Here is a 14,665-nt window from a genome sequence, read left to right on the forward strand (position 1 = left end):
TAATGCATTGCCTTTAGTAAGAAGTACTAAAGAGTTTCCAAATTACTGTTTTTTTTACAGAATTAATTCTGTCTTGATAGTTAAGTGTTGTATTTTGTCCACCCCTCTTTATTATCACATGGATCGTTTCCCTCTGGCGATTTCGAAATTAAGTTTTCCATCCACCCTGTCACAAAATGTGATGTGGCAACTCCAGCAGCCCCATATATGTAAAATACCTGGAGGGATAATTGAGCCTTATGCATTTAAACTTTGATTATATAGTTAAAGATCAGAAAAATTGAACAGTTAAAGTATTCGCATTGTGGTTCTTGCTTTACCTTCCACAAAACTCCATGTGCTCATATGAGACACGAGTAACAACACATCAGACTTCAACATTAAATGGGTGTTATTTATTTAGTACCTTACCAAATCTGTTTGAAATAACTCATTCCAGCCTACTGCTGAGCTGTTCCTGTATACCCTACTCATAGCCATTTCTCTTGGATTATTTTGTCTCCACTGATTTAAAAATTATTTATTCCTCTGCAAGAAAATTTCTCTGTGGTTCTGGGGAAACTCAGATTGTATTATATGAAGCATGTAGGGTTTTTTTGAAGAAAATGTTACAACCTTTGTGAGAAGTGGTTGTTAGCATGTTCTGACATTTAAAGACAATTTTTTAGAAGTTGTGTGTCAGAGTAGAAAACATAATCCATTGTGAAATCAGTCATGGACCTAAGCACCTTGAGAATATCTTTTTCAGGGGCAAAAAAGAAGTGTTCCCCCCCTCCACTTATATAGCTAAAACCACGTAAGGCCAAGTATATAAAGCTTAAAAGAAGAAAACATTGCAACACTTCTAACATGCTTAATTTTCTGGGGAAGTAGGAGGATGTACTTAAACTCGCATGTTGAGGAAAATACAGCTTGAAAGATCAGGGACTGTCTGGTTTTGGTTGGTTTGGTTTTTGGTTTGGGTTTTTTTTTTTTTAAATATGATAAATTTACAAATTTGTATTTTTATAGGCAATTGGAAACTGAAAGCTCAAATTCTGTCTTTGGCCCACCAAAAGATTATGAAAATATTTTTTTTTTTCTCAGAAAGAATGAACTTGATTGCCAAATATGTCGTTGTCTTCACAGCCCCTCAGGATATTCAGTGCTAAGACAATCTTCTTGCAGATGGCAGTTTCTCCCCTTTGTGCTGGCACGCAGCTGCCTGCATTCTTGTCTCCCTCCTGCTCTACACCAGGTAACCTCAGCAGGTTTCACAGAGAATTCCTGCTCGTGATCTTCACTGGGAGAACTTCACCTCTTCCTGATTCAAGTCTTATTCGTGCTCTGACCCAGACAATCTGAAGCTGCAAATGGCAAGATGATCATTTATACAATAAAGAGATATTAAGTGAAAATGTAATTCCACATCATTCTAAAATTCTCCTGCCTTGATGTCTGTGTCTAGCTTTTTGGATGCTTGCAAGTTTAATGCTCTGTCCTTTCTCTTTGCTTCAGATTCACCATTGGGTCGGCTTTGCTTTTTTGCTTTGACTTTTTTAGTAAAATCTCCTTGATAAAGACAACATGCATCTCGGTTATGTTATCAGATAAGATGGTGTGTTTGTAACAAGAGAAAGTAGCTCTGCCCCAAACAGACCTTCTGTGTCTTGCAGTCACCGAACCATAGTGTTCCCTGTGATACCTCACAGGGACCCCGTGGGAGGTCTCTGTGTTGCTCTCATAGCACAGGTGTAACAGGTGAGCCAGCGCTGGGAAAGGTGTTGGTAGCTACACAAGGAGATAATCTTGGTCTTTGTTAAATTGGGGATGTTTACAGCTGCTTGGTAAATGGTTTTCGTAGCCAAACTGCGAAGAGTGCATCGGAATACAGGCACGGTGTGGCTGATCGGAGGTTCATCCAGAAGGCTGCAAGTGAGCACCCATGTTCATGATTTGTTCCCTACACCTGTTTCTCACAGCGTGTAGAAACATCTGATCTTTTTTTGGATGTTTTCATTGATGAGGGGGGGCGAGGACAAGACAACAGACATGTGTCTTCTTTAAAAAGGAAAAAAAAAAAGGTGGTTTTTTTTTTTAAAGGAAAACCTAATTGCATAATTTGGGATTCGTGAACAAATGAAGAGTCTTTCCACATATTCAAGCTATATTGCGAACTATCGTTTCAGTAAGAATAACACTGATAAAATAATACAGATTTTAAAACCAGCTAGGATATAATTGGCTTTTGTCTGCCACCATAAACTCATCCCAAACGATTCAGAGTCCAGTCCAAAGTGTGGCAAACGTTTGCTAGTCATTGGGACCATGGGTGGAATGGCTAGGACCACTTAGCCCATGGGTGGAATGTTTCCCTTTGGCCTGACTGCACGTGATGGCATATTCGAGTTAGAATCGTAGAACCATCAGACAGCCTAGGCTGGAAGGGACCTGGAAAGATCATCTGGTCCAACCTTTTGTGGGAAAGGGAGCCTAGATGAGATTATCCAGCACCCTGTCCAGTAGCATCTTGAAAACCTCCTGCGATGGGGACTCTATCCCTGGGGAGGTCGTTCCAGTCATTGATTGTTCTTGCTGTAAAAAATGTCTTTCTTATATTGACATGAAACCTCTCCCAGTCCAACTTGTCTTCTCCACACGGCTCCAAGTTACTTTGTAATTTCCGGTTGCTCCTTTTCTGTTTGGCAGAAAAGCACATGCACCAGAACTGGCTAGTAGTTTTTACCATGCCCCTTGCATAAATATTTGCACACTGCATTACACATGCCGGTTTTGTCTAAAGATACTTAAAACTAGAAGAGGTTTAAGCAAACTTTCTTTCTCTTCACCCTGACCACCATTTTTCCACAATAGTATGCATATTGAAAATTTAGCTTTATGAAACAAGTTGTGATTAAGACTCAAACTGTGTTTTATGTACAGTTACCTGGAGAAAATGCAAAAAAGAAGTGCCATGTCTTTCATGTCACTTTCTGAACAGGCACCACGGTAAATCTTGCATTCGGTATAATGAGTTGTAATGTTTAGTTATTCTAAAGGTACGGTACAATAACAGATTATTGTTGTTCATATCTGTGTAATAATTGAAACTCCCTGATCATACTTTCAATTTTACACATTGTCAGAACCTTGGACCTTAATCTCGCTCTTTGATTGACAGTCGCGGCCGGGGAAAGAGCACTCGTATTGTTTGTGATAGTCGCATCTGCTCAACTTGATTCAGTTGAGAGTATTTGCATATTCTTAAGTATTTCTTCTGAGAGGGCCTAAATCCTTCTCAAGTGTTTGATGCATTTTTGAAATTCATTCATAAGGTATCTACATGCACTAATAGTTCTGTATAATATTGCTGTGCATAATCTGACAGATAAGACTAGTTTTTTTAAACAGGGTATTCTTTGGGGATGACATATTACATTCTGACTTATTCTACTGGGCGGAAATGTCAAGTGCTTTAAAAAAGGATGCTTGAATGTTTTGATTGAATTAGTATTCTTTATTCAACACAAATTGTCGACTGCAGTAAAATGTAGTCTTATTGTGAGTACAATTTTCAAAAGAGTTAACAGCAGGGATTTTTTGTTTTATTTTTGTTACTGGAGCTTTATTACATATAATTGTTCCTTTGCTGCTGATGCTAATATTGGATGGAACAAGAGAGTAGATTCTTAGATGCTTTTGAGATTAATTTGTCTGAATTGTTAAACTGTGAGCAACACCTTTATCTTGAAATACAACTTAGGCTTTTGAAATATACCTTAGACTTTTATCTTTCTCTTACCTTGCCCTTTTTTTTTTTTTCCTTACAAAATTTTTGTCAATGTTTTTGGAAGCATTGTCAACCTTAATTTCAGAAACCAGTCACTCCTGATAGTATATGTACAACATTGGTGAGAAGTACCATTGCTTTGAAAAATATCCAGGCATGATATTTGGGCATTGAACACAGATAGCAGTTCAAAATATTAATTTGATGGTCTCATACCATTACCTAAAGAAATGTATGCATAACTGAAACTCGTGTGTTCCATGGGTTGGAAGTCCTAGTCCATGACTATCCACGTTTGGACAAAAATAGTCCAGTTTGGTATCAGAAGGAACAGAGATATATTCCTGCTTGCTTAAATGGATGTGTGCTGTGGATGCTACTACAAAGCTCAAGCCCTTAAAGACCTAGGTTCTCATATGGAAGACCGCTAATCACAATGAATAACCTTTTTTTTCATTGCACTAAGGGTTCAAAGAGCCACCGTTAGTGGCTGACCTAGTTTAAGAAATGCGTTTCTGTCTCTAGGAAGGACCATAGCAATGCCTGCTGCCTGTGTACTTGAAAAAAGAATGATGCAGACTTAATAAGTGATTTTTTATTTTATGCACACACAGGTTTTAGTGTAGCAGCGCCATTTACGTTCGTTTTGGTTTTCCTTTGCTTTCAGGAATCTCCTTCTGGACGCAGAAAAGCGCTTGCCACCAGCAGCATCAACATGAAGCAATATGCAAGCCCCATGCCTACGCAGACTGATGTCAAGTTAAAATTCAAGCCTTTGTCTAAGAAAGTGGTATCTGCCACACTACAGTTCTCTTTATCTTGTATTTTCCTGAGGGAAGGAAAAGCCACGTAAGTTGATGGTTGTTTTTTTTAACCAGATAGCCTGCTTTGTGCTGCTTTTCAAAGAATTCTTTGGATAAAGAGCTCTTTCTGTATAGAATGGCAGAATTTGAGAGTATCCTTCAGCATACCTATCATTCCTGCCATACTTAGTTTCTTAGTTGAGTACAAGTCGTTTCTTACTCTGATTTTAGTCTTGTGTTCTTCAGAGACAAACGTCTTGTCTTCTGCCGTTACAGACATTTTAAATAACAGCAACTTGAAATCAGCAGGAGTGTACATTTGTGTGTTCATCCAACAATACCCTTAGCAGCCTGCAAGGGAAATGTGGGAAGGAGAACTTATTTCTATTTTGCCTGTTTCTATTTCCCAAAGAATGAAAGGAGGACAGAGCCAGTGGCAAGGTGGGAAAGGGTGGAGTCAGAAGTAAGGTTTTGGGTTAAACATAAGTACATCCTGTGAAGAGTCGGCTTGGGCACTGATTACTTCTCCCCTTACTCACCTTGTTCAGACCCTTGTTTCTACAGCCTTTGGAGGTCATAATATACAGGCTATTTTTGCAGCTCCTATAACTTCTGTAATTTCTGTCAGGTTCAAGATATCAGGTGTTTATAACTTCATGTGGCTGGAGGATGGGTCGTTTGTCACCCATCCTGTTTTGCTTTTCCTTTCTGTCTCTAGAATACGGGAATGTGAGACTCATAGAACCATTTAGGCTGGAAGGAACCTTTAAGACCATCAAATCCAACCGTTAACCTAGCACTGCCAAGGACTAAACCATGTCGCTCAGCACCACATCTACATGTTTTTTGAATACCTCCAGGGATGGTGACTCAACCACTTCCCTGGGCAGCCTGTTCCAATTCTTGGTAACCCTTTTGGTGAAGAAATTTTTTCTAATATCCATCCTAAATCTCCCCTGGCACAACTTGAGGCTGTTTTCTCTTGTCCTGTCACCTGTTACTTGGGAGAAGAGACCGACCCCCACCTGGCTACAGCCTCCTTTCAGGTAGCTGTAGAGAGCGATAAGGTCTCCCCTCAGCCTCCTTTTCTCCAGGCTGAACAATCCCAGCTCCCTCAGCCGCTTCTCATAAGACTTGTGCTCCAGACCCTTCACCAGCTTCATCTTTCTGACTTCTTGATAGTTACTTATTTTATATTTATTATTATTACTACTTTTTATATTATAGAAGTACTTAGTTGTCCTATGTAACTGTGGGTTCTGTAGTGCTGATTACGCTGAACGCACAAAGTAGCAAATGATTGCCTGAAAGAACTTCTGATTTTAACATGTTAAATCATTTAATTTAATCCCATACTGTAAGCGCCTTTGTGTTTCTGTGCAAATTTGAGGCATGATTAGTATGTCATTTTTATTCCTATAAGTAGTACCTTTAAAATAATTGTATAGTTTTCTTGGCATCGTTAGGCACAAAATCTGCGCATCTCATTTTATCATGATCAGCTTCAAAGAAGATGGAGTAATTCAGGTTGAAAGGAACCTGTAGAGGTAGATTGCCCAGCCTCTGGCTTAAAACAGTCAGCTGTGTGATCAGACCAATTTACTCTGGGCTTTATCCCACTGGGGCTTCAAAACCCCCAAGAATGGAGAATACACAACCTCTCTGGGCAACCCATCCCCCTGCTTGTTGGTGACTTCCAACTTTTTTCCTCACATCAGATCAGAACCTCTCCAGTTTCAGTCTGTGTTTGCTGTCTGTCATCCTCCTGCCTTGCACCACTGTCTGCTCAGCAACATCCTCAATAGGTGGTGTCAGGCTGCTGCTAAAAAAAAATTTGATTAATCCCAATAAACCTATTGAAATGGTTTTAAAAGAGAAGAGGTAAGGCTGCTGTTGCTTCAAGAATGACATCGTGTACTTCAAAGTCTTGGGTTTTTTATGAAACAAATGTAGAACATCAGTTTCTCTGAACCTTTGCCTGCTGTCATTTTTTCATCAAACATATATTTGATATGAAAGGTACAGTTATGTGAAAGATATATATAGGTGAGATACAATCAAACAAGAATTGAAATTGGCCATTGATATGTAATGCTTTTTTGTCTTGTTAATGAATTCAGATATTTAGAAAAGGGGTTTTAATTTCTGTAACAGCATCAGGAGTGCTGAATGAATGTAGTGATAGGTGTCACATGCAGCGTACGGACAGTAGTTCTGACCAAGCATTTTCAGTTCAACCAAAGGAGACCAGATAAGTGTTTACTAGCATTTCTGGACTGGTTTAAAATTTTGAGAAGCAATTGTTAAATTGACTCTTAATGTACGGCAGGACTGGTTTTACCCTTCAGAATTTTGTTAATAGAAAACTTTCCCTTTAGAAATTAATATGCACGAGTGTATTCATTTCGTTCTTACCCTATGTTTAAGATCAGATCAGAGACCTCCCTGAAGAAAAGAAATCATAAATATACTTACAAGATTTTTAATAATGCAGTAGTATCAGATGTGGTATTAGCAAGACTGCATTTTAATGCCTAGTTTGAAATTTGTTGTTTAGGGATGAAGACATGCAAAGCCTGGCTAGTTTGATGAGTATGAAACAAGCTGATATTGGAAATCTAGATGATTTTGAGGAAGACAATGAAGAAGATGAAGAAAACAGAGTGAATCAAGAGGAAAAGGCTGCAAAAATTACAGGTTGGTTTTGTCACAGGGGTAGTAAAATGTAGTTCCCTTTGCTAATTGCAAGCTGCGTTCCACAGATTTTATCCTTATGCTATATTTGTATTTAATTTTTTAAAAGTCTTCGGAAAAAAATAAAATAAAATTTAGGTAGTTTGATTGAAGAGGGACCATAACTCAACAAAGTTTAATATTTGTGAATTGAAGAGCACTGATTTATGTGTGTGTCCTGTTTTTAGGAGAGAGTGCACTAAGTAGCATTTTAGGGAAGCAAAGAACCAGTGTGAACAGAGGAGTAAAAAGGTGGAGGGATAGGGTGAGTGAACGAGAAGGCAAGAGGATGAGCTGAAGTGAAATAATGAAGTCAGTTTGTGAGAATAACTGCGAAATGAGTTGTGCCGTGGGTAGGTGCTGAGGTTCTGCTCAATAACATGGTAATTCTGCCTTTTGGTTGGGGGTGTCTTGTGGAAATGGAATCAGGAGACTGTTAAAGGACTTTTAACGGAATTTGATAGTAAGGTTGTTTGAAGTGAGATAGTATAACTACATTTGAATTGCTTACTGATGAAAATGCTTAGTGTGTCCAGGATAGCTGAACTAATCGATGCAAGTGAGCTCAGGATGTGATGATGTTAAATTGTTGGTGGAGATCATTATGTAGTACTGCTTCAGATGGGTTCTGTAGAAACTCTTAGTGTCAAAGAATCAGGAAAAGACAAATGAACTTCTCGTGCCAGCCTTCCTGCCTGCCAGTGCTCTTTACAAATCTCTGTTGAGATAATGGGATCCTTCACTAAGGTGGGGAAGAGCAGCCCAGGCAGAGAAGGGAATTGTCCAATCTGTTCTTGAAAATCCTGAGGAACTTTGGTTCAGTGTTAGGAAACATGGTTACATCTCTTCTTTTCCAGCTTTCATTGCAATCGAAAGTTTCGGCCTGAAGCAGTTATTACTTAGTTATATTCAGCATTGTGAAAGGATGCAAATATGTTTTCTCCATGCTTTACATATTCAATTAAACATTTTGTACCCTCACTAAATCGCTACTTATACTGTGTGTGTCTGGCACACACCAGATTGAAAACTCCAGAATGAAATACTTGAGAGGCAGAAATAATGTATTCTTGGTCAGGGAGCAGAGAAATACCAGTCTGGTCACACTGAGATCATTCTGCGAGGTCTTCCTCACCTTCCCCAGAATAATTCAAGTGCATATCAGAACACCAGACAAAATCTGATGTATTCACCAGGATATCTGATAATCAGAAGAGAAGGGCACATAAAGAGAGGCTACATAAAGTCTGTATCTAGTATATCTAGTAGTGTGCAGAAGTGTTTTGTTAAGATATGTCTAGATACTCCATAGTATCATAGAACAGTCCAGGTTGGTAGAGACCTTGAAAGATCATGCGGTCCAGCCTTTTGTGGGAAAGGGAGCCTAGATCCAGCAATCCTGGAGCCTAGATCCTGTCCAATCGCCTCTTGAAAACCTCCAGTGATGGGGACCCCACCATGAACCGAGGACTGCTACGGAAGACTCATGTGCAGAAGGACAGTAACTGAAAAGCAGCAGATCTTCCTCTTAAACTTTATGGATTTTTGCAGCGTTTAGCAGCTAAACACACCAACAAACGATTCCTGAAGAAGCAAAAAGCTGATATAGGTTAGTTTGTCCACTGTCCTTTGGCTATATGGTGAACATCCCTGGAGGTAGGTGGGGAAGGGTGAGCTGTCTGATGGGCAACATGAGGTCCTAGCTCGAGTTCTTTTAGAGGCGTTTCGGCTTTTCCAACTGTTGTAAAGGCCAAAATTACAACAATTTTTTGTAGATGCACTAAGGGAACCTGAGGGGGGAAAGGTCAGCCTTGGACGACTTGTGTTGGCTACAACAGCTGAGTTGCTTCATTAGCCTGGCTAACTTTTGCCATGTTAGACAAGGAGAGGGATGAGAGGGATGTTGAAGGAGAATGAGCACATGTAGTTTCCCAAGCAAATGGGAGAACATAGGGTAGTAAGTAAACACTAATAAATAAAATGTAAAGGGTCTGTTTCAACATGTATTCAAGACTGATTTCATTGGCAGTTGACAGACTCCTGTAATAAATATTGTGAACGGGAAAACTACTAAAATACAAGGAGAAGGCTGAGGAACCAAGGGAGAAAGAGGTAGGAATCATTGTAGAAAAACAGGAAGAAGTACAGAAAGAAGGAAATGGAAAAAAAATGAGGTAGCAAAGTACTCTCTAAAATTTCTTTCAAAAATAATTGTGTTCACAGAATCCCATGAAGTTAATTGAGGAAGTTACATAACCCTTTTGAAAGCTTGCTGCTCCCAACATTTTCTCATCTGTTGCTGTGTGAGGGTGTTGGCAGCCGAGCGAGCTGGAATGCTTTCATTGACTCACAGTCCCCTGCGGCAAATCACTTTGCCTTGGTGCGCCTGTTTTTCCAACTGTAAAATGGGGATACTGGCTATAACTACTTCGCGGGAACGATGGGAGTGTTACATGGTTAAAGTTTGTAAGCGAGCTTTGAAAAAGGAAAGCACAAGTAGTAAAGCAGAAGGGATTATTATCTTACTTTTAACTCAGTTTTCTCACAGAAACGTTGGATGACTTGATGACTGAAACATTGTCATTCTCCAGCCACAGCCACGAGAGGTGCTGCAAATCTTTATCACAGATACTGTTCCTTTTTGCAGCACACTAAAGTTAATTTTTTTTTATTGGGCCCAAAGTTACATTTTTATAGATGAACAAATCTATCCCCTGCTAGGAGAACAAGGGAGACCTGCTGACTGGGGCTCTAGATGGTGCAGGAGAGTTAGGAAATGCTGCTTCTCTTCCCTGATGTGTTGCCTAACTTTGGATAAGTATCTGTGCCTCGGTTTCTTCAGGTGTGAAATAAGTGGCACAATACTGACCTACCTCAAAAGCACCGTGGAATTTGGTGTGGTCAACATGCGAGCTGTTGCCATACAACTGACCTTAAGATCAGACTGAAAGATATTTTCCATTCAAAGTATCACTTTAATTTAGAAAAAAACCCTCCCTCCATCTCAGACTTTTCCCCAGCCTTCCCAATATTTCTTGTTTAAATTTTTCATGTGTAAAAGCTCTATCTCCACCTAACTGTTCATGTGAACTTGAAAATGATGTTTGTAACCATGAAATACATTTCAAATATTTCGCTTCTACACTATTAATATAGATGAATTGAAACATCCCAGAATTATCCTGCCCTTAGTCTTCAGTTGAAGACAAAGTATCCCAGCGTACTGGAAGAAACGTGGCTCACAACCCGCAAACTTGGTGTAGTAATAAACGCATTGCTTTTCTTAATGTTTTAATTGATACTTAGAGCCTCATGCAGAAGTTAATGGTTGCCTCTTTCTCCATCTGTGCAGGAGCATGGTGAATGTCCTGGGGTGCCACATGGACTCAGCAATGTGCCCACGTGCTCCCTATTGCAGCAATCTGAATCCCAGTATATTTCAAGAGCAGGCTTCTAGAGAGCAATATGTGTAACCTGTCCTTGCCATTTGCAAAACCATACCTCCCATGTAAAGTTCTGATACCTTTAATCTTCTTTGTTCAGTAGCACCAAGCTGCTTAAAAAAAAAAAAGAGCAAGAGAAAAGAATGAAAAAAACCCCAGTGATTTATATGACATACTTGTAGAACAAGCTAATATACATTTGTAGATAATGAGATTTATAAAAGATAATATAGGACATAAATCTCCAACCTACCACTTCCACACTCCAAAATATGACATAAACCATTTAATATTGTAATGAGAAACATTGTAGTGCACACAGGTGTTTAGGTTGGCAGATGGGACCAGGTGATTCAGACCACATCAAAGAATTCCCTCTTTTTAAAGCTCTGAACTTAATTTGTTATTTTCTGACAATAAAAACTGAATTGTAATTGTTTTGGTTTGTTGTTTTTTTTTTTTTTTTCACATGCTGGCATAATAAATTGTAAATCATGTCAGCATCTCAGCCTGTTTTAAACTAGTAATTTGTTTGTACTAGTGTTTTATAAGGTCAGCTCTGTTTTATTTGAGTACAGCAAGGTATTTTCCATTGTGTGTCTTGAGTCTTAAAAATTCCCGGAAGATAGTATTGTATTGTTCAGATCTCTAAGGTGTATATATGATTTTATACCAAGAAAGTTAAGAATTTTGGGGCAGTTTTCATATTATTTTTTAGGATATCAGTCTTGTTTGTTGGAGTTAAAAATAAGGAAGTGAGGAGGGTGAAATTAACCCTGTGTAGTTAGGTACAAATGCAATCCCATCTAAATAGATTTTTGCTTTAGGGTCAAGAACAGTTAGGAGGTGCGGTTAAGAGGAATGCTGCTGTGGCTTTGTCATTGTCAGCGTAGATTATGTCCAATAGATGTTGGCAGAACAGATCATTTCACTTGTTAATTTGCAGATTGGCGTATCTTTGCAAAGCAGTTTGAATTTGGAAAAGAAGGTTTTTAACCATATGACTGAAATGTTTTCAGGTTGTGGACTGTGCTTTTGGCTTCAGGTTCTTTATGCTGCCTGTGAAGGCATGAAATTAAGCGTTGTGTCAGTGTCAAGTGGTGAAGGTGTTGCCTTGTAGGAAGGCACAAGTCCCCCCTCCTAGGATGCTCTGGGTGGCTGTGGGCACCAACATGAGTTGGGACAGTCACGAGATTACTCAATTTTCACCTCACTCTGATACCTTGTAACTAGTTCGTAGAATTCCCAAGCAAAAACCATGTAAGAAAAAGTCTAGTACACAACAGCAGTGAACTAAAAGTGTTACAAAGAAGTAACTTCCTGTGCGCACAAGAAATTGAAGGTTAAAGGAAATCCAGGAATGATTGGCATGAGAAATGTGCAGTAAAGGCATCTACGTAGCTTTAACTTCACTGGTGACCCCAGAAGACATCATCTATTTCATTGGGAAAAGGCAGGAGATGAAAAAAACCTGTTGGAGGGGCGATGATACTTGACAAGCGGGATCATCTCTCCTGCACAGGTTTTTCTTGCCTGTTTGTCAGCTGGAAGGAGCAGAGAGCCTGTCCCCTCTCCCCAGAAACCCGTGCCTGAGGTCTTTGAGGGATGCCTTATTACTAGAGAAACTCCATTTGTCAGATGAGGTGGGTAGGGCTGCTTTGGGGGAGGATCAGAGAGGAATTTTTCCCCTTGGGGCAGCAGCTAGTAAGACCTAGTTGATTTTTGTTTCTTTCTTTCCTTCCAGAATTATGGAGGCATCAACGACTTGATTAGAATTAAATATTAAGATTAATACTTTTTAAAAATCATTAATTCATGGCAATTCACACTATGGACAGAAGGTGAAATAGGATTTTACCAAACAGTGAGGTGTTACTTGCATAGCGTTACAGTGGCAAATTCAACCAATATGTAAGTTCAGTATTCTCATAGCACAATACTGATCGTATCTTTTAGAACTATTAGAAAACTTCAGCTTGTCACAAGTCAGAATTTAATAGTGACTGATCATAAATGTTAAATAATCAAAGTATGTGTGTATAAATAAATAAAATATATAAGGCATGCGTATGCATTAGTTTTCTGTAGCCTTAAGGATTTGGGAGGGAGGTAAGTTGTTCTGGGGCTGTTTTGTGTTGACTCATGATGGTTTAAAATTCAGGTTTTCTTCATGAGCAGGAAAAGTCTTTAAATTATATCTAATACATCTAAGTTTTGAACTGATGTGCGTACTCGTCCTCATAAAACTAATTACTGCTGCTGACACCAGGCATCTGGCAAGGTTTTGTTTATGTCTGTTAACTGAGTTTCTTGTTAAATTATCACTGAAGCACTTACACAGATGCTTTGCTGTAGGTATATCACTGTAAGGGCTCGTTCTAAATGTATTCTTTTAATTAACTCTAAGTGTCTTCTCTTTTATGCTTACTCTCTCTCTTTCTAGTAACAGTGTTCGTTCCACTTCTGTTTCATTAAATGCCCTTGCCTTATGTTTGTCTTGACTGGCTTCTATTTACAGAAATTGTAAACCAGTTGAATGCTCTGAGCAGCTTAGATGAAGATCAAGATGACTGCATAAAGCGAGCAAATATGCCTTCAGCTAAATCAGCCAGTTCCTCTGAAGGTCTATGAGCTTTCCTCCTTTCTTTCTGTTTCTGATTGTCTGTATTTACTGTGACCTGTTACCTTTTGACTCCTGCTCGTATTCAGCTGTCAGTTTTATCTCTGTGCTTCTACCCAGCATGACTCTCAGTAATTTGTAGTGCATCCAACAGGTAACAACACGATAGAGAAAGAGCCTGTCTCCTCTACAGCTCCGTTGTCATCTGATAATGAACAAGAAAGAAAAAAAAAAATTACAAAAAAAAACCCCACCCAGACCCCAAGCCTAAAACATTAGTTGTGTAGTCAATAATACTTGACCTCTCTAACTTAATAAATGTCCCCTCTCTGATTTTACATGCACGTTACATCCAAAACTTGACATTTCCTGCCGATAGTTAACGTGTGTGAACAACCAAAAAGTAATTGCTGTATTTATCTTGTTAGATGTTCTGCAACATTTATTTAACGAAGATAATAGAACGCTTTGTTAGTAATCATTTCTATTTCGTAATGTTCTGATTGTGAAGTTTCATTCATTTCACTTTTTTTTTTCCTCCTTTGTTGGTGTACTACTGAAGTGCATTAGCTTAGTTGTGCAGTTCGTGCCATACCCTGGTGCACTGTTTCGAGGGACTGTTGATACGGGGTTTTTTTCAGCTTGACATATGTTAGATGAACTCTTTGTATCTATATTAAAACAATGTTCCAACTTGTTTTTAGAGCTGATCAATAAACTTAATTTTCTGGACGAAGAGGAGCAAGACCTGGCCAACTCTAGTACAAACCCCTTTGGTGATCCTGACACAGCAGAATTAAATCCATTTGGAGACCCTGATGTAGAAGGTAATAGATTTGTACTACATAATTCATCGTTAATTGCAAATGCTTAATGAAACATGATTTTTTTTTTTTGTGGGGCTACAAATGAAAAATGTTATTTTGATTAAGTATAGTTATTACATGCAGTACTGAGGTAGCACTAGCAGTAATCCAGTTGCCACTGAAAAATGGATTTATCCTTCGAGTCACATCCTTATGTGTATTTGCCACTGAGGGCTACCAGCTAAGAGTTGAACCAAAGACTTTTAGACCTGTCAGGTGTGTTATTAGTACTCACCTCGTGTGGTATAAATGAGCAACACATACTGTCAAGCGCCCCTGTTCCACGTGGATGCTGGTTTATATGAGAACTTCTTCACTGCATCACAGCTATTGTTGGCTAGCGCTAATTTTCATTATTATAATTTAATTGTATCTCTTTCATTCTTCTTTTTTTGCTCTTATGGCTTCCTCAGTTAAGCCTTCTGGCATCA

General features: G+C 38.9%; 1 protein-coding gene across 8 annotated transcripts in view; it reads left to right on the forward strand.

Annotated features, from left to right (window-relative positions):
- EHBP1 (EH domain binding protein 1) overlaps positions 1-14,665 on the forward strand; it is a 231,021-nt gene that overhangs the window by 86,844 nt on the left and 129,512 nt on the right. For 7 of the 8 annotated variants that reach the window (XM_054194431.1, XM_054194432.1, XM_054194434.1 and 4 more), the window contains exons 6-8: positions 4,437-4,618; positions 7,130-7,269; positions 14,073-14,195. In XM_054194431.1, the coding sequence (XP_054050406.1) occupies positions 4,437-4,618; positions 7,130-7,269; positions 14,073-14,195 (445 nt within the window). Of the gene's footprint in view, positions 1-4,436; positions 4,619-7,129; positions 7,270-13,266; positions 13,372-14,072; positions 14,196-14,665 lie in introns of all 8 variants that reach the window. The other variant, XM_054194439.1, reaches the window with a different exon arrangement.

This window comes from Rissa tridactyla, chromosome 3 (genome assembly GCF_028500815.1).
Source record: "Rissa tridactyla isolate bRisTri1 chromosome 3, bRisTri1.patW.cur.20221130, whole genome shotgun sequence".
In the NCBI taxonomy this organism is placed as follows: Eukaryota; Metazoa; Chordata; class Aves; order Charadriiformes; family Laridae; genus Rissa; species Rissa tridactyla.